The 23,370-nt window shown below is 42.5% G+C and overlaps 2 protein-coding genes and 1 long non-coding RNA gene across 3 annotated transcripts; 2 read left to right on the top strand and 1 right to left on the bottom strand.

Annotated features, from left to right (window-relative positions):
* The first annotated feature begins 283 nt into the window (after positions 1-283).
* Positions 284-1,884, top strand: LOC114144189 (uncharacterized). Its single transcript, XR_003595430.1, has 3 exons — positions 284-390; positions 1,262-1,318; positions 1,707-1,884. It is a non-coding gene; the product is annotated as an uncharacterized LOC114144189 (long non-coding RNA).
* Positions 1,885-14,535: 12,651 nt separating this feature from the next.
* On the top strand, positions 14,536-19,091 carry eif4a3 (eukaryotic translation initiation factor 4A3). The gene is made up of 12 exons (XM_028018187.1): positions 14,536-14,811; positions 15,452-15,524; positions 15,596-15,662; positions 15,740-15,802; positions 15,881-16,013; positions 16,083-16,163; positions 16,436-16,577; positions 17,194-17,332; positions 18,306-18,421; positions 18,523-18,630; positions 18,729-18,856; positions 18,943-19,091. The coding sequence occupies exons 1-12, from the start codon at positions 14,658-14,660 to the stop codon at positions 18,957-18,959; spliced, it is 1,221 nt and encodes a 406-aa protein (XP_027873988.1). The 5' UTR covers positions 14,536-14,657; the 3' UTR covers positions 18,960-19,091.
* Positions 19,092-19,229: 138 nt separating this feature from the next.
* Positions 19,230-21,444, bottom strand: soul4 (heme-binding protein soul4). The gene is made up of 6 exons (XM_028018188.1): positions 21,308-21,444; positions 20,505-20,676; positions 20,320-20,405; positions 20,109-20,250; positions 19,857-20,040; positions 19,230-19,790 (listed from the first exon to the last, which is right to left on the bottom strand). The coding sequence occupies exons 2-6, from the start codon at positions 20,656-20,658 to the stop codon at positions 19,613-19,615; spliced, it is 744 nt and encodes a 247-aa protein (XP_027873989.1). The 5' UTR covers positions 20,659-20,676; positions 21,308-21,444; the 3' UTR covers positions 19,230-19,612.
* Positions 21,445-23,370: the final 1,926 nt, after the last annotated feature.

Raw genomic sequence — 23,370 nt, 5'->3', positions numbered from 1 at the left:
AGTAGAACTTTTAAGATGATGAACAGCTTTGGCTTAACAACTTAAACTGTGCATTTCTACCTGAAATATAATGTAGTTTATGAATTATATTGCTTTATTACATGGTTGATTTATTTTAATGACAATGGAAAGAGTCTGAAATAAGTATAGCAAAAATGTTAAATTATTCATAAATGTCATGACCTCTATATGACAATCTAATACTTTGACAAATATTTTGTCTTTGTAATGAGTCCGCTGTTACTCTTCTTTCTTTTTTGAAAAAAATATATTTGCCTTTCCAGTTTGCAGAGTGCATACTGGAAAACAAGGACCTGAACTTTCCATCAGCAGCAGAAGCTGTTAATACCATGAGACTCAACATGTCTTCCACACTTCTCTCAGAATCAGGTATCTTTTGACATATTTTTTATTCAGTTCCTATGTGGGTGGGATACTATGTTGTGTATAAAATCATGCACGCACAAAAAAATTGTGTTAGGTCAGCTATTTTATCTAATTAGAAATATTAAAATATTGAACTTTGCAGATGTGTGAAGTACAATCATGTTAGTGTTTATGTCAAATTCAATTAGTGAAGAACATTTCAATACACCTGGCCTTGATCTCTAATAAATAAATTACACATAACACAGCCCAATAACTGTTGAGGCAAAAAACATAATCAACAAACTTAAAATTGTTCTAGGATACAATTACACTTTTCTTGAGTAGCTTTAATGTAACTTAATAAGGAAAAAGGATTTGCAGTTTGTGAAAGTACAAAACTGGAATGAGATGCATTATGTGAACCATTATATTCATTACTGTGTTTTCATAAAATTAACATTTACAAAATGACAAATTTCACAAGATGTATACACATATATATGTAGACATATTAAAATTTTCTGAATGCCATTTTTATACTTTCAGTGGCTTAAGTTGGAGAAAATTATAAAAAAGTAAACACTAAGTGATGCTTTCTTTTACCATAAATCCCAGAAATACCTTAAATACATGTGTGTTTCAATTCATGAATAGACAGACACCATGTGCGCCTGCCTAATATGCCAATATGATGTACAGTTTCTATTACTTGTATTTGTTTATGAGACCAGACATTATCAAAAAGGGATGATTAGACGACTGAGATCTACACAGAGGATTATTGTTCCACTTTCAAAAGAACACTAACAAATGGAATTATTTAAAAGAAAAAAAAATACCATTAAGATTATTTTATAACATTGATTTAAAGATGCGGTTTGTTTTTCTGTAGAGTCAGTGGAGACTCTGCAGACACTGTGGCAGTGAGGACACAGAAGATCACATGTGGGTAAGACAACAATGTAATGCAGTGAAAAATCAATTCAAGCAAACCGTATACCATCCTTCAAATAGTTGCAAAGTATTTAGATATACAAAAATAAATCATAATAAAATAAATAAACACCCAAGGCAGGTAAGTGGGAAGTAGCTTAAGTTTTTTTTTTTTTTAAGTACAGTCGTAAAACATTAAACACAGATGCTTGTGGTCCTAGAATTTTTTTTACCTCCATACATGTCAGGAACATGCTGTCATCTCCTCAAATAAAGTTCTACCAATCATATATTGATGATTAAGAAGAAGCTTTATGTTGGCAAAACCCAAAATCACCTTCAGTAAACAGATAAGGAACTAAAAACATTATTTATGTTGTTATTTTTGTATTATTTATTTACAGATCACATGTGACAGATGCAACTGGTGGAACCACCAAGGCTGCATTAAGGTCCCACAAACCGACACAGACTGCTGCTGTGCAATGTGTTTATAGATTTTATGTTTGTACCAATCTAATTCTGTAATGACTGCAGTTCAGTGGATTTTCAGTTTAAACATGTGACATAATTTTTGTTGACTTAATTGGTTTTCCAAAAATTTTTGTTATGAATATTCTTTTGTTGAAATTAATGAAAAAAAGTGATTTAATTTTTATGTTAAACCAAAATAAAAATGGTTTGTGTATGCTTTACATTTAGCAAAGATGCATTGTCAGATTTATTTCCTTCAGTATCCTTGCAATAGCGATAATAAAGAAATAACATTTTCTACATAATCACATTTGTTCCCTTAACTGCTGGTATGAGTTTTATATCAATAGGATGATATTTGGGGAAAATAGGTATGGCATGCAAATATCGGCAGGCTCAAATTCGATATTGCCAAAAAATGCATCCCCCTCCTAGCTTGAAAAAATAAAGAGTCAAGAGGGATTTTACCTTTTCTACATAATTACACTTATCCTCTTAGCTACTGGTATGAATGTCATATCAATAGAATGACATTTGAGGAAAATAGAGGGGGCATGCATATTTTGGCAGGCTAATGATAGGCCTTGCCGTAAAATGCATCCCCTGCTAACTTGGATAAATAAAGAGTTTAGAGTGAAATAACTTTTTCTACAAAATCACACTTGTTCTATGAACTGCTGATATAAGTTTTAAATCAATAAGATAATATTTGAGGAAAATAGGTAGGGCATGCATATTTTGGCAGGCTCAACATCCATATTGCCAAAAAATGCATCCCCTGGTAACTTGGATAAATAAAGAGTTTAGAGTGAAATAGCTTTTTCTACATAAATAGAGTAGTTGTATGAACTTTTGGTATGAATTTCATAGCAATAGGATAATATTTGAGGAAAATAGATAGGGCATGCATATTTTGGCAGGCTCAACATCCATATTGCCAAAAAATGCATCCCCTGCTAACTTGGATAAATAAAGAGTTTAGAGTGAAATAACTTTTTCTACATAATCAGAGTAGTTGTATGAACTGCTGGTATGAATTTCATATCAATAGGATAATATTTGAGGAAAATAGATAGGGCATGCATATTTTGGCAGGCTCGACATCCATATTGCCAAAAAAATGCTTCCCCTGGTAACATGGAGAAATAAAGAATTAAAGAGGGATTTCACCTTTTCTACATAATCAGAGATGTTCTATGAATTACTGGTATGGGTTTTATATCGATAGGATAATATTTGAAGAACATGGAGAGGCCATGCATATTTTGGCAGGCTAATAATAGGCTTTGCTGTACATGCATCCCCTGCTTACATGGAGAAATAAAGAGTTAAGAGTGAAATTACTTTTTCTATACAATCACACTTGTTTTATGAACTGCTGGTATACATTTTGTATCAGTAGAATTATATTTGTGGAAAATATATAAGGCCTACATGTATTGGCAAGGTAATAATTTGCTATGCCAGAAAATGCATCCCTCTGCTAACTTGAAGAAATGAAGAGTTAAGAGGGACTTCACCTTTTCTACGTAATGACACTTATTCTCTGTGCAACTGCTATACGTTTCATATCAACAATAGACAGGGGATACAAATATTGGCAGGCTCAGTCATTAAAATGCATCCCCTCTACATTAATATGCTAGACAGTTAAGCATGATATAAAATGTTCTACATAATGGGCCTCTGTTTTGTAATACTTTAAGCTAATATGATGTTAAAAGAAAAATCGGGAAATTTCAAACCAAATGCGGAGAGCATTTTCTTCAGACACGGACTGAAAAACGTTCGACTCATTTGTCTCAATAAATGTGTAAAAACCGTATTTATTTCAATTAATCTGCGATATAAAACCCACCGTTTTAAGGCTGACATGTTTAAGAAACGTGATATTGTTACGAATATCTTTAAAAGTTTCGTCTTCGGTCATATTTCAGTCCGTTTCCTCATTAAAATGCGAGAGTTTAGAGCGATGCGCGCTCCCGCGACAGGGGATGCAATTCTCGGCAGGCATGCATTTCTGGGCATAACACCTGTTCAGTTCAGCAGTAAACATTTATGCTAGAGTTTAAACTTTAAATGAGTTGATTCTCATGGTGGCTCTGGATATTTCTGAGCTATTTTGGCTTCAAACCGTCTTTAATAAGAATAATTAAAACTTGTCAATGTTTGACATTGTTAGCTAAATGTTTTTCCGTCAGGCTACAAGCTGCTACATGATGAGCTGCTCTATGTTGTTTGCTGCTGAGCAAAATCATTTAGTGGCTAAAACATTATTTTTACATCAACTTCTAAGTTATGAGAAACTTCTGTTAAAATCAAGGCTCAGAATCAGTCCGGTACCGGTACCGGTCCATATTCTCAGGGGAGAAAAACTCACCTGGTGTAAATAACATTTTAGCTGTTGGAGTAACGCTTAAGAGAAATGAATTTAATCAAAGAATGTCATGAATATGTGTAGAGCTGCACCGATTGCAGTTTTCAGGCCGATCCCTGGTTACCGATCTTTAAAAAATCTGACCTGCTGATTTTGGCTGATATGAATTTTTTTTGTCTGAAATGTTGCTAAATGTAGCAAGAAAGTCACTGAGTTGGTAACAATGAGGTGAATATTGTTAGCTGTAAACGGTCAGACCTGGTGGGTCAGTCAGTTAAACGTCTCACTGCAGAGCAGAAGAGGACAGAGATGATTTTTAAACCTTTGCTGATGAAGATCAGATCAGGGGAGATAAGATCAGATCCACGTGCAAGTGTCGGCCGATAACGATCCCCCAAAATGAAGGAAATCGGCTCCCATAAATCAACTGGTCGATAAATCAGTTGGCCAATAAATGTATCTTATATTAAACATGTATATAATGTAAACAGCACTGCCAGAGATGTAATAAGTTTATAGCAGGTGTGTGAATGACCTAATGATCGGACTGCTGATTGCAGCCGGTCCACATTGTTAGCAGAACTAGAGGGCCCCAAAACCACATTTGGCTTAGGGCCCCATGGAGGCTTGGGCCGGCCCTGTCTATGAAGAAAAAAGGTAACAACTTAAAGCGTCCAGTGATAATGGTAAAGATAACGGTAAAGATGACGTCAAGCAAGTGAAAAACAACGACGATAATGGCTAACAGCAAAGCTAACAAGGCTCTGCTAACACAACCACTGCCACGCACAAAATATGGACACCGATGCCAACGGGACTAAAAATGCCCCAACACCACCGTGTAAGGCCCCAGAACCACCGTGTAAGGCCCCAGAACCACCGTGTAAGGCCCCAGAACCACCGTGTAAGGCCCCAGAACCACCGTGTAAGGCCCCAGAACCACCGTGTAAGGCTCCAGGACCACCGTGTAAGGCCCCAGGACCACCGTGTAAGGCCCCAGGACCACCGTGTAAGGCCCCAGAACCACCGTGTAAGGCCCCAGAACCACCGTGTAAGGCCCCAGGACCACCGTGTAAGGCTCCAGGACCACCGTGTAAGGCCCCAGAACCACCGTGTAAGGCCCCAGGACCACCGTGTAAGGCCCCAGAACCACCGTGTAAGGCCCCAGGACCACCGTGTAAGGCCCCAGAACCACCGTGTAAGGCCCCAGGACCACCGTGTAAGGCCCCAGAACCACCGTGTAAGGCTCCAGGACCACCGTGTAAGGCCCCAGGACCACCGTGTAAGGCCCCAGAACCACCGTGTAAGGCCCCAGGACCACCGTGTAAGGCCCCAGGACCACCGTGTAAGGCCCCAGGACCACCGTGTAAGGCCCCAGAACCACCGTGTAAGGCCCCAGGACCACCGTGTAAGGCCCCAGAACCACCGTGTAAGGCCCCAGGACCACCGTGTAAGGCTCCAGGACCACCGTGTAAGGCCCCAGAACCACCGTGTAAGGCCCCAGGACCACCGTGTAAGGCCCCAGGACCACCGTGTAAGGCCCCAGGACCACCGTGTAAGGCCCCAGGACCACCGTGTAAGGCCCCAGGACCACCGTGTAAGGCCCCAGAACCACCGTGTAAGGCCCCAGAACCACCGTGTAAGGCTCCAGGACCACCGTGTAAGGCCCCAGAACCACCGTGTAAGGCCCCAGAACCACCGTGTAAGGCCCCAGAACCACCGTGTAAGGCCCCAGAACCACCGTGTAAGGCCCCAGGACCACCGTGTAAGGCTCCAGGACCACCGTGTAAGGCCCCAGGACCACACAGGGAGACGAAGGAGTCCAGGAGGTCAGTTCAAATACATCCAGTGCCAAGATTTTAGAAGCAGCTGAAAATCTTCAGAAAAAGATGCTGAACTTTGGAGAAGAAATGAAACGGAACACGCTAACATTGCTAAAGCGGTGGAGTTTATTAGTGCTGCAATTCAAGATTGTAAAATAGAAATGAAAAGATGGAAAATGAGTTCGCACAACTTAAAACCACAAACGCCGAGCTGACAAAAGTCCAAGATTTTGAAAGAAAAGCGGCAGAACCAGAGCTATAAAAGAAGATTTAATCTGCGCATTAACGGCTTAAAAGAGCAAAAGGAGGAAGATGTAACCCAGCTGTATTTGTCTATTCTGTGTTATTTGCTTTTCTGTATTGTTTTTACTTTATGGGTAGTGTCCCTTTAAGAGCCAAGTACGGCTTTACTTTACGGCAGCATTCCGACTGCAGTTGCTAGGGGAACTCCCGGGCTTCGGAGTTTCCGAGCTGCTGCGGAGCAGAGATGCTAGTTTCTGCCTGATGTGTGATGTTTTCCTGCTGGCCGATATCAGTGACAGGAACGTGGGGAAGGTGTTACCCTTATACCCTATCCCTTACCCTAACCCTAACCGTAACCCTGCGGAGGAAGAGAGAGAAGCTGCTGCCATCGTCAACCTTTCATTTATCTATTTCATATGCATCAGACACACACACACAAATACAGAGCTCTATATGAACAATTATTTTTTCTTGCTGGCCAGCTTCTTTTAATTTTATTTTTATATTAAGGACCCTGAAACGATTCTTTGCTATCTAAGTTTTATTCTATTTTCACATTGAGAGGACTTGCTGTAGACAAATCTGATTTGTCCCACAAAGTTCAGAGGTGTGTTTAAGTGAAATTAGCACAATGCATATATTCCACTCGTGTTTGGAGTGAATGTTGTTTTTATTTAGTTGTTTTCCAGGTCAACTCTCACCAAGTTAAGATGAAGTTGGATGTGCTTCAGTAACTTGTAATAAACTTAACTGGTTGATAGTAAACTGCTCTCTGAACCCGAGTAAATTCTATTCTTTGGTTACAAAAACACAAGACAGAAAGTCGAGAATCTCATTTAGCAGATTATGCAGCACTGGAAAGAGAAGATGGACATTATTCTGGACACTGTACACAGATTATTGTCCAGTTTACAGGTCGGATCTTCAGGGATGAACTCTGGAGATCCACTAAGCAACAGCCGGTCCGCTGGGAGCCCAACATCCGTTTCTCTGAGGATCTCACCGAAGAAGACCGGGAAGCAAAGTACAGCAAGCACGGACAGCTGGGATACAGGCGGGTTCAAAGGTCAAAATGCCTTTATCAACCACACCGAGTTACTCCTTAGAGACACAATAGATCTACACCACATTTCTGACTTCAGGTCATTTTATCAGTTCAGGAGTTTTTGCTACCTACAGTTGAGTTTCTTCTCAGGTAAAACCCTTTCAAATACTGTTCAGTTTTTATTTTATTTCATTTTTTATGTTTGAAAAGTGGACTTTCTCTCATTTCTGTTAATGCAAGTGGCCTAAGAGATTTTACTAAAAGGAAAAGTTTCTTTTTATTTCGAAAAGGAAAAAGTGCAAATATAATTTTCTTACAGGAAACTCAGTCAAAACATGAAGGCAGCATCTTTTGGTCTAAACAAGGGGTCTCAGACTCCAGTCCTGGGGGGCCGCAGTCCTGCAGCTTCTAGATGAGCCTCTGCTGCTGCACCTGAACAGAATAATCAGGTCATTAAGGTTCTGGAGAACCGATCTACACCAGGAGGAGGTTATGAAGCCGTTTCATTTCTGTGTTTTGTACCTGTGGCTCATCTAAAACCTGCAGGACTGGAGTTTGAAACCCCTGGAGATGAAGCTTATTTCTGTCATGGCGTTTCAAGACCAGCAGGGGTCGCTATTCTCCTAAAGAGGAAAATAGCGACCCTTTATTCTTTTCCTTGACTTTTATAAAGCTTTTGACTCGGTGCAACACCAAGTCTTACTCTCAGTTCTTGAACATTTAGGTTTTGGAGAAAACTTTATTAACTTAATTAGAGGTTTATATCAAACATTAATAGTTGTGTAATATTACCTAAACCACAGCTAGATTTAACATTAATGTTTTAATCCTCGGGGTTTCCTATTTCCCCGTATCTCTATAATTTAGTTGCAGAAATGTTAGCAATCTATCTTAAAAACTGAGCAGACATCGAGAAATTAGACATTTTCTGTATATAATTAATCATTAGCCAGTTAATATGACGCCACCGTTTTCTTAAAAAATCACAAGCAGGTTCCAATTGTAATTGATAAAATGAAACTTTTTTCAGAGGCTCCAGGACTCTGGTTTAAAAAAGTTTAAGTTTAAAAAATGTGAGCTGATAGCCATTCATGACACTCTCCTAAAAGAAATATCTAGTATTCCAATTAAATCTGAAATTAAATACTTGGGAACTGTTATAATCAAAAACCAAGAGCCAACCGTAACTATTGAAAACAAGATTAAAGAAGATAAATTCAAACTCAACTCATGGCTCCAATGAGACGTTTCTATTTTAGGACCAATTTACTTATCAAAAATGGAAAGTTTGTCGAGGTTAATTTATTCAACCTGTAGCACTGCTGTCCTAAATAATTTAAAACTATTAACCAAATGAACATGAACTTTATTTGGAGAAACAGGCCACACCACCTAAGGAAAGGTCATAGGTCAAAGAAATCAAAGATGGCAGTCTGAAAGTAATTGACTTTGAATGTTTTAACGGAACCTGAAGATTAATTGGTTGAAATCCTGGATTAATAATTCTGTTATTTTGGTATTGTGTCCCCAATTATATATTTAACACAATAAATGGTCTAAAACTTCTAGCTGATTTCAATAAACATAAATGATTTATTAAACTATCAGAGTTCCATAAAAAGTGTTACTATACTGGAAAATGCTACTAACTACTGGCCACACTGCTCTATCATATGGAATAACAGATTCATACTACATCACAATAAATCCTTATTTTACACAGATTGGATGGAGAATATTTGGTCTATTATACAATCAATGGATACTAATGGTTACATGCAAGATGTTGGAGACCTTTTATCACAGTGTTGTTGCCGGCGCCATCTTCTTTGCTGCTGTGTGTTGGGGAAGCAGCATCAGAGCCAGCGACTCTAATAGACTAGACAAAATCATCAGGAAAGCTGGCTCTGTACTGGGACTAAGGCTGGAGTCCCTGGAAACTGTGGTGGAGAGGAGGACACTGAAGAAGGTTCTGTCTATTATGGACAATAAACAGCAGCCTCTCCACCACATAGTGGACAGACAGTGGAGCTCCTTCTCACATAGGCTGCTCCAGCTCCGCTGTCGTAGGGACAGATACAGGAAATCCTTCCTGCCACTGTACAATAAAAGCTAAATCATTGTTCTGCACTAATCAGTCCAATTTGCACAACTGCACTGTGGCACACTGCTGTACATATATTTACATATACATTCTGTTCTGCATTTTGAATCTTTGCAAGGACTGCTCTAAGCTGCTTTTATATTGACAGCATTTCATATTTTATTCTTATTTTATCTTGTCTACAATTGCTACTCAGTGGTGGTTGTTGTTGTGTCTTGTCTCTATGCTGCTGTAACTGCGAAATAATTTCCCTGCTGGGATGAATAAAGTAATTCTATTCTATTCTATTCTATGTTAAACTACGAATAATTTGCAGAAAAATTGATCCGAACCCCCAGAGTGTTTTGTTTGGGGTGTTTTCAGGGCCGTCTCCTTTTCCTCTTCCCAAGAAAATTCTTTGTCCTTTATGGCCATTATTGCAAGGAGGATAATTCTTCTTAAATGGAAATCACCACAACCTCCTTCTTTCATACTCTGGTTGAGGGATATTGTTTATTTTCTTAAACTTGAAAAAATTAGGATGTCACTGCGGGGTTCCTCTGACAAATTAGCAGAAATCTGGCAGCCATTGCTACGATTGGTTGGTCAAGTTCATTTCCATTCTGTCCCAGTTTAGTCCTTCTTGTCTGTATCTGTCTGCTCATCCTGTGTCCTTTTTCTCTGATTTTCCTTTTCTTATGGTTCCATATTTACTTTCCTGGGCACAAACTGTACTTTCTTTAGGTGTGGCAGAATGCATCTTAATTTTTATTTATTTAAAACATTTTTTTTTCTTGTGTGTGTCCTTGTTCTTATGACTTTTTCTTATTGCCTGGAGTGATTGGAGGTCGTTTTGTTTTGTTTTTTTATAACTTAAGGGAATTGTTTGTTTTATATGTATCACATTGTAAATGTATGGCTATGCAATTCCTGTTAAAAACCAAATAAACAAAGTTTGAAAAAAAAAAAAAAAACTACGAATAATTCTGTGCAAAATATCAATTCTTTCCCCCAAAAGCTGAATTTACCAGATTATATAATGCCTTACCAAAACAATTTATTAATAAAATTAAAAATATAATAATAGGTATTTTAGAATTGTTTAGAAAGGTGGGTCAAATCGAAAATCACACTTCCTGAATTTATTTCTAGAGATATGGTAACTTTTGGAGAGTTATTGAAAAACAAAACAATAGAACTCTGTTGTAATATTTTGTTTGGTAAAATTATTTATTCATAAAAAGAGTGCTGAGATCATTCCCAGTATTTAACATTTTTTAATCTGAATTCCAGTTATATTTGAAATCTCTGAAATGTATTGAATCATATGAATACCTGACAGAATTATTAATGGAATTGCCCACCGATGTATATTAATCCTAACATATGAATCCCCTTGTTGCTATTTTAGTTATTATTTTATTATTTATTTTTTCAATATTACCTTGTATTTCCATTTCTAAATCTGCCTCTTATAGCCCCTCTACAGAGTTGAACTGTTGTAATTAGCTTAGTTGTTTGTCGTTACTTTTTAAAAGAAAGTTTTTTTAAAAAGTGGCCTGGAACAAGGAAAGAGCTGCTGTTAACTTTACTTAAATCAGAACATGGCAACGATGGATTTAGAAAGAAGTGACTGGAATAGTGAGGGTTGTAGTGAGGAGGAAGAGATGGGTGGTCAAAATGAAGAAAAGGTGGGGAAGGATGGAGAGAAGCAGAAAGAAAGAGAATTGAGGAAAGTACAGAAGAATTAAAAAATCCAACTGTGAATATTATAGTAATGAAGGAGAAGGGGTTCAGAAGATTGATCCACTTAACAAAGCGCATGTTGGAGAAATTCAACCCTTGAGGAGATTTTAATGCACATCATTCATTATGGGGAGATGGAAAAGTTGATTATAATGGTAAAGTTTTAGAAAATGTTTTAGGTAGTAATAATCTTGTATGTTTGAATAATGGTAAGAAGACAAGAATTGATACTAATCCAGGTAAGGAATCTGTACTGGCTTTATCATTTGTTTCTAGTTGTTTGGCTCCATTTTATGATTGGCTAGTTAAAAATAAATCTGTTGGTTGTGATCATTATATTATAACCAGCAATATAAGGATGGGTCAGTACAGAGTCCTGAAATGATAGGAGGAGGAAAATGCATATTTGGGGAAAATTGAATAACTTCTGTGAATGTAAGATTTGAAATGTTCAAAATGATTTGAGTATTGAAAGTATGAATCAAGACATCAGGGAAAAATAGGAGAAAGTTATTTCCATGGTGGAAAGATGAGTGTAGAACAGCAGGCAGAGAAAGAAATAAAACATTTAAATTGGTTAAAACGTCTCTTAACTTTCAACATTTAATTGAATATAAAATGTCACAGGCAAAAGTAAAAAGAACAATAAGAGCAAAAAGAATATATTGGAGAGATTTCTGACAAACTTGGTAGCAGTACAAAGATTGGGAAGTTTGGGAAATGATTAAAAATGGAGGAATAGAAGAGAATGGAGTTATCTGATATTTAATAAAAACAATATAGTATCAATAAACGACAGAGAAAAGGCTGATATTTTAGTAAGCACGTTTGTGGAGAAACAGTGGGAAAAATTGATCAGTTAATGAAATACAAGGAAGATAGAAAACTAAAAGGAAAAATGCTAAAGTTTTAAGAAGGAAGGAGAGTAATACTGATGATCTGATGAATGATCCTTTCTCTTTTGGAGAACCGAAAAGAGCTTTGGGTAGAACTAGGAATATTGCTCCAGGTAAAGATAAAGTGTGTTACATTATGCGAAGACATGTGAGTGACGACATTTTAAATAAATGATTAATTTTGTATAATAAGATTTGGAAAGAGGGGAGACTGCCTTGGAAATGGAAAGAAGCCATTGTTGTTCCGATAAAGAAACCTGGGAAAGATCCTAGTAATCCTGGAAACTACAGACCGACTGATTTAACGTCTAAAATGTGTAAACTGATGGTGAATGAGATCAATACAATATTTGGAGTCAAAATATTTAATTGCTCCTTATCTGAGTGGCTTTCGTAGAGAAAGAGGAGAAATAGATCCTGTTTTATGTTTAGAAGATGATATTAGAAAAGCTCAGATTAATAAGGAAACTGTTGTTGCTGTGATTTTTGAGGTAGAAAAAACATACAATATGTTATGGAGAGAAAGATTAAGGATTAAATTACATCAGATAGGTATAGGAGGTAATATGTTTAATTGTTATGGGATTTTTTATGTGATATTCAAGTCAAAATAGGATCTCATGTTTCACAATCATGTAAAATAGAAAATGGAAATCCTCAAGGAAGGGTGTAAGCCCAACATTATTCTCAGTTATGATTAATGATATTTTTAAAGAATTATCAATTAGTTTTGGCAAGTCACTTTTTGCTGATGATGGAGCATTATGGAAAGGGAAAAAATGTAGAACATCTTATTTTAAAACTTGAGGAAGGCATAGATAAAGTGGGGTTTTAAATTTTCAATCAAGAAGACAGAAGTAATGTTTTTTACAAATAAAACAATTGGGCTTGGTAAAAAGTTGTATTTATATGGGAAAGAGTTAGAAAGGGTCGACTGTTTTGGGTTTTTGGGAGCAGTTTTTGATAAGAAACTAACTTAGGAAAATCATATAGAACATATTATGGAGAAAAATAAAAAGGTTCTTAATATTATGAGGCGTTTAGCAGGTTGACATGGGGAGAAAGTTTTCAATCACTTAAAAATGTTTATGTGTCACTAATTCAGTCAAGGATAGATTATGGGAGTGTGTGTATGGCTCAGCAGCTAAAACTAGATTTAAAAAAAGATGTTATTCAAGCTAGAGCATTGAGAATTAGTTTAGGGGCAATTAAATCAACTCCAGTATTTGCTTTACAAGTAGAATCAGGAGAAATGCCATTATGTATCAGAAGACAACAGATAATGGTTAATTATTGGATACATTTAAAAGGACATAATGAAGATCATCCAATTAAGAAAGTATTAGAAAATTGTTGGGAAAGAGGAAAAGAACAAATGAATAGTTTTGGGTGGGTTGAGGATGACAGAGCAAAAACATTTTATGTTTATAACAAAGAATTTAGTCCAACAGTTTTGTGGCCTTTGAGACCTACATGGACATGGAAATATATTAATATAGACAGATCATTATCAAATATTAAGGAAAGAAATATAAGAGAAATCTGCCAAGAATTTTATAATCAAATACAGAATGAATATAATGATTATTTGCAAATTTATACTGATGGTTAGAAAAAACCCAAAAATGAAGCAACTGGTATAGCAGCAGTGATTACTGAATTAAAGATTAATATTTCAAAAATAACATCTGATTATCTCAGTATACATGCAGTAGAATTATGTGTTATATTACTGGCTTTAGAATGGGTGGAGGATACTAATATAAATAAAATAATAGTTTGTAGTGATTCATTATTTGCATTGTTGAGTATTGGAAAAGGAAGTACAAATAATCATCAAAATATATTATATGAGGTTATGGCTGTTCATCATAGATTATGTGAACAAAATAAAAATCTAATATTATTTTGGACTCCTGCTCATGTGGGTATTTTGGGTAATGAAAGAGCAGATAAGTTGGCTAAGGAGGCTATTAAGAAAGAAGATATTGATATGCTAGTAAAGTTATCTAAATCTGAAGGCAAAAGTTTAGTTTTGAAAAAAAGGAAGAAGATATGGAAAATTAGGTGGGATAATGAAATAAAGGGAAGATATTTATATAAAATACAAAATACAGTTGATGTAGTAAAGATTAAAAGAATTAACAGAAGGGAGGAGATAATTATAAATAGAATAAGAACCGGTCACAGTTTTTTAAATGGAACTCTTTTTAAGATGGGAAAACATCTTACTGGTTTATGTAGTTGGTGCGATGCTGTAGAAATGATGGAACATGTTTTTATTAGTTGTAGAAAATATGTAAATCAAAGAAGATTATTAAAAACGGAATTAGGTTTTAATAGGGAATTGAAATTGAGAATGTGGTTGATCAGTTAAATAGTATTGAGGAGAAAAAGAAAATTTTTCGTTTATAAAATAATACTGGGATCATTATGAGAATTTCAGGTATAGAAATTAGGACCCAACAGATGGCAGTAGTGCAACAATAATGGATGCAAGCTGCCGTTAAAATCTAAAGAAGAAGAAGAAAGCGCAGCCTGCTTTACGTTCCTTATTACGTCATCTAGGCGACACGCGGGCTAGTCTTAGCAGTTAGTAGAGCGTTGTGGCTGCTCGTCTTTTAACCTGATTCACCGAATTTCAGCCGAAGCAGAAACCCGCATAACGATGGCTGCTGTCGGGGTACAGGGCAGGAAGAGGCTCCTAAAGGAGGAGGACATGACCAAGGTGGAGTTTGAGACCAGCGAGGAGGTGGATGTTACCCCCACCTTCGACACGATGGGTCTCCGGGAGGACCTGCTCCGCGGGATATACGCCTACGGTACGATCGGGGCTGGCCTGCGGCCTGCGGTGGAGTTAGCTCGGGATGCTAATGCTAATGTTCTTCCTCTGGTGAAATTGGTCAACCTACAGGAAATCGAACCTTTAGGAACCGGGTTAAAGACGGATGAACCGCAGATATTCTGGTGGAAGGAAAAGTTATTAATTTGTGTAGACCCTCTGAGGAGGAGGGTTTGTCGGAGAAACTCGCTCCGCTAACATCGCGGTTCGGACAAAACGCTGTTTGGTCCTGGGGGTCGGAGAACAGGGGCTGCTTCTGCCGATAATCAGGGACCGACTCCCGGCAGCATGTTGGGACCAGCGTCGCTGCTGTGAAACTGGCAGAAATTTAAACGGAGTCCGGCGGGAACATCGCAGCACTAACAGGCGGAGGCAGAGCGGGGCTCCCGGTGCAGCTAGCATCAGGACGCTGGGAGCTAACGCTGCGTTCAGCCGTTTCAGCTTGAAAGGAGAAAAACTGGCGGAGTTTGTTTGTTTTGGTGCTAACTAGCGTTAGCAGCGACAAAATATTTACTGTCCAGATGTTAAAAGATGCTAAAGCACGGTGTGGACCAGAGACTGGACCTAACTGGTTCTAGTCTTGGTTCTGGTCCTGGTTCTGACCCGGTTCTGTGTTCCAGGCTTCGAGAAGCCGTCGGCCATCCAGCAGAGAGCCATCAAGCAGATCATCAAAGGCCGTGATGTCATCGCTCAGTAAGCTGCCCAGCTCATCACCGGCGCCTCCCGTTGTCATGGTGACTAACGCCGCTCTCCACTCTGTGCAGGTCTCAGTCTGGGACGGGGAAAACCGCCACCTTCTGCATCTCTGTGCTGCAGTGTTTGGACATCCAGGTGAGCGGCCGGGTTCCGACCCGATTCTGCTCCGGTTCTGTTCCGACCCGGTTCCGACCCGTTTGCTCTCTCTGCAGGTGAGGGAGACCCAAGCTCTGATCCTGGCTCCGACTCGGGAGCTGGCGGGACAGATCCAGAAGGTAGCTCCGCCTCTTCCGTCCTCCAGGTGAGTGTTGTCTGCTGCACGCTCTGATTGGCCGGCGGTCTCACCTGCGCAGGTGCTGCTGGCGCTGGGCGACTACATGAACGTCCAGTGCCACTCCTGCATTGGTGGCACCAACGTGGGCGAGGACATCAGGAAGCTGGACTACGGGCAGCACGTGGTGGCCGGCACGCCGGGACGCGTCTTTGGTGAGTCTGGGAGGGGGCGGAGCTTTGGCCGAGGCCCCGCCCTCTCTGACCCATCACCTCTTCCCGCAGACATGATCCGGCGCCGCAGCTTGAGAACCCGAGCCATCAAGATGTTGGTTCTGGACGAAGCCGACGAGATGCTGAATAAAGGTGGGTGAGGGAGAGCCGTTAGCACGCTAACTGCTGCTAACCCCATGCTAACTGAGACTGTCCCTCCATGCTAACCCATACTAATGGTGGCTGTCCCCACGTAAATCCTTCCATATTAATACATGCTAACGACAGCTAGTCCCTCCATGCTACCCCATGCCAACGGCGGCTTATCCCTCCATGCTAACCGATGCTAGCGATGGCTATCCCCTCATGCTAACCGCAGCTAACCCCTCCATGCTAGCCCATGCTAACGGCGGCTGTCCCGGCAGGCTTCAAGGAACAGATCTACGATGTGTACCGCTACCTGCCTCCTGCCACCCAGGTGGTTCTGATCAGCGCCACGCTGCCTCACGAGATCCTGGAGATGACCAACAAGTTCATGACCGACCCGATCCGGATCCTGGTCAAGCGGTGAGTCTGAAACCGGGCCGATTTTGATGATTTGGCACTAGAACTTTGGGTCCAGACAGAAAACAGAAAAACTGCTTCCTGTCTTTATTGCAGCTGGGTTGTTGCTGAACTCTGATACAGACTAGAACCGGTTCTGGTCCGGATGGAACCTGTAGATGTGTGATGGGGTCAAATCTGGTTAAATGAAAAATATCTGTGTAAAAACAATAAGTTGCTTCCTGTAAAACAAAAAGATTCTGTTTCTCTCAGTTTGCAGATTATTTCTCTGCTCCAGGTTTGATGGTTTGACCTAGTGGTCTTAAGAGGTCATTAAATCCCAAAAGTTTTTTACTGCGCGCTTTTATCCCCCGCTGACCGTGAGACGATCAAACCAAAACCGGGTCCAAATGATTGATGTTTTTGGACCTGCCTTAGTAACAAGCTCTGTGCCGCGCTGCTTCCTGCTGCAATGGCGGTCGTTCCATCAACATGGCGGTTAGCCGAGAAAGCTGCTATTCCTACTGCTGACCCAGAACCGGTTCCAGCTCCTCTGGTTCTGGAACAAACTGAGAACCTGAGATGATCAGAACCTGCTGGTTCTGTTGAAACTGGACTGACCCAACCTCCTTTCCCCCAGTGATGAGCTGACCCTGGAGGGCATCAAGCAGTTCTTCGTCGCCGTGGAGAGAGAGGAGTGGAAGTTCGACACCCTGTGTGACCTTTACGACACGCTGACCATCACACAGGCCGTCATCTTCTGCAACACCAAGAGGAAGGTCAGACACACACACACACGCTGCTGCTGTTGTTTAGTGGTTGCCATGGCGACCAGAGAGCAAAGAGGGGAAGAGCTGAATTTCACTGAGGCAGAAGCTGAAACATTTCTGGTTGCCACGTTCCTGTTTCATCCAGAAATTGGGCTCATTAAGACTTTTGTTTACCTTCCCATTCGTAGTCGCTAGCAGAGTCGCTAGTGACACGTGGAGCAACATCTGGAGATGTCAGCATTATTAAATCAAAGCGCTGAACGTTGAACAAGAAAAACACTTTTTTCTCACTGTGTATGTAGACTACTCCACAGGCACTCGTTGCCATAGCAACTGACACCACCAAAACACTGAACCATTTCCACACAAAGAACAGAATATTCAGTCTGTTGGGTTTCAGGTTTGATGTTTATATTGCAATTGTGATGAATTAGCTACTGGTGCTATTAGCTAAGCTAACACTGTGGTGCATTAGCCACTGGTGCTATTAGCTAAGCTAACACTGTGGTGCATTAGCCACTGGTGCTATTAGCTAAGCTAACACTGTGGTGCATTAGCCACTGGTGCTATTAGCTAAGCTAACACTGTGGTGAACTAGCCACTGGTGCTATTAGCTAAGCTAACACTGTGGTGCATTAGCAAAATTTTTTTTTTAACCTAATTCCACAGCATGTCTACACATTGTGGGTGTCAAAGTCAAGCTAGCATAACTGAGCTACTTCCCTCTCCCTTGATGTTTTTCCTGACAACTACTTTAGCGCTTTGCTACAGTAGTTGTCACACTGTAGCAAAGCGCTGCATCCCGTTGCTTTGATATTTATTTAAAACCAATGCTAGTCATTGTTAGCCAGCAGCTTTTTGACCTCAGCTGCAACGGATCCATAGAATACTAATGTAGCGCCCCCTGCAGGTTGTAGCGGCATACAGCATCAGTATGGGCCAAAGCCTGATGGGAAATGTAGTTAGCTTGTTTCTGCTGCAGGTGGACTGGCTGACGGAAAAGATGAGGGAGGCGAACTTCACCGTGTCGTCGATGCATGGAGACATGCCCCAGAAAGAGAGAGAGTCCATCATGAAGGAGTTCAGGTCCGGCGCCAGGTGAGACTGGGAGGGACTGGGAGGAGACTGGGGGAGAATGAGGCAGACAGGGCGAGACTTGTAGACCCATCCCCACTGACACGTGTCCCCTGTGTCCCCAGCCGGGTCCTGATCTCCACAGACGTGTGGGCGCGCGGACTGGACGTCCCCCAGGTGTCGCTAATCATCAACTACGACTTGCCCAACAACCGAGAGCTCTACATCCACAGGTAGGCCGCGGCGCAGTGACCCCCTGGGCAAAACATTATGACCGCTGCAGAACAGGTCCGAGGTTCTGATTGGTCACCTGACCCTTCGTCTCTCCCAGGATTGGCCGGTCGGGTCGCTATGGCAGGAAGGGCGTGGCCATCAACTTCGTTAAAAACGACGACATCCGGATCCTGCGGGACATCGAGCAGTACTACTCGACCCAGATCGATGAGATGCCCATGAATGGTACCGGCCTGTTTCCATGGCAACAATGATGGCTCTGCTCCCGTCGGCTGTTTCCATGTTAACACTTTGTCTGGTTTTCTTTGCAGTGGCTGACCTGATCTGACCTGATGACGTCACAGCCCCACCCCTTCCTGTTTACTCCTCATTGGCCTCAGTTGCTTCCTGTTTTATCTGTCCATTTGACGTTCGCTGTTGAACGTCAGCCGTTTTTGTAAATAAATTTGCTTTGGATTCATGTATGTTGCTGATATCTTGTTTCCATGGAAACGCTCCACAGCCGCTGTGGACTAGCAGCAGCGCCCCCTGACTGCAGGAAGAGGAACTCGACGCACAGCCAAATTTGTTGAAATATTTTTAAACAGAAAGAAAAAAATCAAAAATTCAGATTTTATGAAGAAACATTGAATGCATCAGAGAGGTGGAGCTCCGTGGATTTGGCTTCGCCTCCAAACATTTTAACATGTAAAAACAATAAAAACTTGAGTATTTCATTTACAGGACAAGAAGCAACGTGCTGCTAGCAGGAAGTGATGTCATTGTGTTGGAGGGACGTAGAACCCAACATCAATCAGGAAGTGACTTCACAATATTGGAGAAAAGGAAGTGATGTCAGACTGTCTGGGCGCAGGAAGTTAGAGCTGCTTCCAGCAGCAACCGATCAGAGGAAACTTCCTGTATGTGAGCCAATGACCAGAAACGGTTTACAAAAAAGTGTTCTGATTGGTCCATCGACAAGGTGAGCTCTGTGGGCGGATCCTACGGCTCTCTGCGGATGAACCAGATCTCGTTGCGGCGCTGCGGCGCTCCAGGGTTGTCGTACACGGCGACCATGTAGCGGTCGCCGTGGACGCCGGGGTCACCGGGGTCGAGCAGTTCCCGCAGGACGCGTATCTGCCAGCCCACCGTTTGCTCCGTGGTTGTCCCATAGAACGTCCTGCACGCAATCAGAGAGTCAGGGGCGGGTCAGCTGATGTTCCGCTGCAGAAGGGGTGGGGCTTACCTTGCAATTACTCTGATTGGCTCCCGGTAGGTGACGCTGATGTCGGGATCGAGGGAGCGCGGTGCGCTACTCTGGAACTCGGAGGGAAGAAAGAAAGCCGTCTCCACACTCTTCTCAAAAGTTTTGCCGTCCTCTATCACCTGGACGCTGCTGACCACAGGTACGGTCATGCCCAGGTAGCGCCCTGCGACCACAGAGACGCTGTGATGTCATCAGTCGCACCAGCCGACAGGTGTGAAAGCGGAGCCTCACCTGCAGAGTTCTCCTTGCAGATGAAGCGCATCAGCTTCATGAAGGCGAGGGAGATGCTCTGTTCGTACAGATCCTCGCCGCTCCGTGAGCCCACCCAGAACCCGGCTGGGTACCGCCGCTCCTCGTACAGAACCTCGCCCATCTGCACACACACAGGCCGTCACCATGGCAACAGCTACTCAGAACCGGGAGTTCCCGTTAAGGCCTGTACCTTCTCATGGCGGGCGATCAGGACGAAGGGCAGCGGCTCCCTCTGCTGGCGGTTCCGGGTCATTTCCTGGATCGGCCCGGTCATTTCTGGAACGCAAGGAAAACAGGCCTCTGATTGGATGAGTGTTTGGCCCCGCCCCCTCAGCAGGCCTCTGATTGGATGAGTGTCTGGCCCCGCCCCCTCACCTGCAGGGACAGACACCTGGTGGGTGCTGGCCACCGCCTGCCAGTGGCTCAGCAGGCCTTCCTCGTCCCCCATTGGCTCGGTGTTGTCGGTGATGTCATCCTCCAGCTGCTCGTCGTCCAATCCCTCCAGGTCATCCAGTGAGATCAAAGCCATGACGGCAGCGGACCGGACCTGCGGACCAGACAGAACCAGAACCATCAGAGCAGCCAATCAGATCCCTCCACCTGCTGCCGAACACCTGACCAACAGGGGGCGCCTTGCAGACGACCAGGACCAGAACCTCTGGGTTCTGTGAGCCGTTTGGACCAGAACCTCTGGATCGGTTCTGCTGAAAGGACCTTTTGAGTTCTGAGCACAATAATCTGTGACCTCACGAGATATGAAACGCTCTTTAATGTAAATCGCTCTGACGTCACACTCAGACCTTTAATGTAACCCCCCGACCCCCCGGCTTGAACCGGTTCTGACCCGGTACCGTAGTTTCGCTCGTGACACGTTTACTATGTCAGCACAAAACCTGGACCGGTTCAGCCGGACTGGATCAAAACAGAAAGTAGGTCACGAACGGAACTGGTCCAAACAGAACCGAACTCGCTGCGAACTCCGTTCTGTGATGGTTCCGAGATTCTGCTGCCCCTCCTGATTCTACAGGCAGACAGAGCCGGTCCAAACCCGAACGGAACCGAACCGGAGCGGGTTCTGTACAGATTAGCTCTGTTAGTAGCAGGTTCGGATCAGCGGCAGCACCGAATCGAACCGAACCGGACCGCCGCTGAGCCCGGCCCAGGGTGGGATGGCTTACCGTGTTCTGGTCGCACCTGTTCCTCAGGTCAGTTCGGAGCTCCGACGGTCCAAACAGTTCAGAAGCTTCTCTGCTTCCGGCTACTGGTCTGCGCCAAGACTTTCAGAATAAAAGCCTGATGTCAGCAGCTGAGTTTCGAACTGATCTGAGTCGAACCGAACCAAGCGACCCGTTTGTAGACATGACGTCATATCATAGCAACAATAATAAAGACTTTAATCCTGTTTTTATTTTTACTGTTTACTGCTCAGAACCAGAACCTACTCGGGATTCTGCAGGTCGAACCGAACTGGGTTCTAAGTTCTGCTGTTTAGAACTCCAGTAGCGGTTCTGCAGAGACAACAGAACCGAATCAGAACCTAACGACAACAAGCTGCGGGTGATTCTTCATCATCTTGGATCACGAATAATCAATCAGCTCAGCTCCTCTCTGCAGCCGACCTTGCAGAACCAGGACCGATCCAGAACTGGTTCTGTTTGGGCTTCAGACATTGTCAGCTGATTTTGTTGTTTGTTTGTTTTTTGGATCTTTATTTCTCCAGAACCTTTAACGGGTCGGAAGTTCTACTGAATCCATCTGGTTCTGTTACAGACAATTTCAGTTTGGGTCGACCAGAACCAGAACCAGAGGGCGGTCCTGCCTGCAGAAGAACCTGGTGCTTTATAACCCTGTAGAGCCCTGTTGGTCAGGTTGGGACTGGTACCGGTACTGCCTGCTCATCTCTAGATGATCATGATTGGACCTGTTCCCTTCTGGACTGGGTCCACCAGAACCAGGAGTTCTCAGGTTCTGACCCGGCTGACATTCATCATCTGGAATATTTAGATGAAAACTGAAGCTGGAGGGAAATGGAAAGTTCTGGTTCTGGACTGATTCTGACCCATAATACAGCTACTTAAACCCATTTAGTTGCTGTGATGGTTCTGGAAGCCCAGGAGACATCTGCAGGTTCTGGTTCTGTTGGACCAGAGGTGATATTCATGCTGGGTTCTGGTTCTGATTCCAAATGGTCAGAAGGAGCGACATCAGTCGGTTGTCCGAACCAGAACCGGTACACGACCCTGGTTGTGGGTCGGTCCAGATCTTGGTTCAGTTGCTCATCTGTGGTTTCAGAACTTAGACTTCCTGCAGGTACCAGAGAGCAGGTCGGACCTGATCCAATTAGGCGGTGACTCCGCCCCCTTTTGGTGGGAGGAGCTTCTCCAGAAGGTGCTGCTGCTTTTGGTCCAAACAGAACCGGGTTAAAGTTCAGAACCTCAGCTTGATATCAGTAAAATCACTAAACACGATTTTCCTGCATCATAAATGTTTATTTTGATGCAGTTATCAGTTATTATCGATTATTATCGGTTATTATTACTTGCTACCAAGGTGGACTTGTTGGTGTCGGTCACCAACACTCTAATTTGAACTCTAATTTTTAGATGTCAGCTTTTTAAACCAAGCTGCCACTCACAACATGGCGGTGTCCGCTTCTCTGCGCTGCTGTTTTTATAGCCTGTTGCCATGGCAGCAGGCTCCTGGCTGTTGACCTTGATGCAGCTCAGATCTGAACAGCGTCAGCAGAACCGGGCCGCTCTGAGCGCGCTCTGTTGGCTCAACACGACCACTTCCTGTCACAGCTGATCAATAATATCCATCCATCCATCCATCCATTTTCTGTTCACCCTTGTCCCTAATGGGGTCGGGAGGGTTGCTGGTGCCCATCCCCAGCTACGTTCCGGGCGAGAGGCGGGGTTCACCCTGGACAGGTCGCCAGTCTGTCGCAGGGCACAATAATATCCTCATTATCAATAATCAACTGCAGAAACACTTCTGGTGTCAGCAGCACCTGCTCCTCTTTGCAGTTACACCAGTCACCATGGCAACCATCCACTGTGTCCGGCCACATTAACGTCGTCCTTGAGATGTGGGAGACATTTACTTTGAAAGTGCCATAAGGAAGTGGCCTCACCTGGTGGTTCCAGCTCAGTGACCTCCATCCTGCTGCTTCATCACCATGTCACACCTCAGCGGGGGGGGGGGGGGGGGGGGGGGATTTTGACTGGGTGCTAATTAACCA

The sequence above is a fragment of the Xiphophorus couchianus genome, chromosome 5, assembly GCF_001444195.1.
Source record: "Xiphophorus couchianus chromosome 5, X_couchianus-1.0, whole genome shotgun sequence".
In the NCBI taxonomy this organism is placed as follows: domain Eukaryota; kingdom Metazoa; phylum Chordata; class Actinopteri; order Cyprinodontiformes; family Poeciliidae; genus Xiphophorus; species Xiphophorus couchianus.
The sequence above is the reverse complement of the archived record's forward strand: the minus strand, read 5'-3'. Positions and strand labels throughout refer to the sequence as shown.

Coding starts and splice junctions, on each gene's coding strand:
- eif4a3 (XM_028018187.1), top strand. CDS start 14,658: ATGGCTGCTGTCGGGGTACAGGGCAGGAAGAGGCTCCTAAAGGAGGAG. Junction 15,525..15,595: donor GGCCGTGATGTCATCGCTCA/GTAAGCTGCCCA, acceptor CACTCTGTGCAG/GTCTCAGTCTGGGACGGGGA. Junction 16,578..17,193: donor ATCCGGATCCTGGTCAAGCG/GTGAGTCTGAAA, acceptor CCTTTCCCCCAG/TGATGAGCTGACCCTGGAGG.
- soul4 (XM_028018188.1), bottom strand. CDS start 20,658: ATGGCTTTGATCTCACTGGATGACCTGGAGGGATTGGACGACGAGCAG. Junction 20,406..20,504: donor CCAGGTGTCTGTCCCTGCAG/GTGAGGGGGCGG, acceptor CTTGCGTTCCAG/AAATGACCGGGCCGATCCAG. Junction 20,041..20,108: donor CTGCAAGGAGAACTCTGCAG/GTGAGGCTCCGC, acceptor CTGTGGTCGCAG/GGCGCTACCTGGGCATGACC.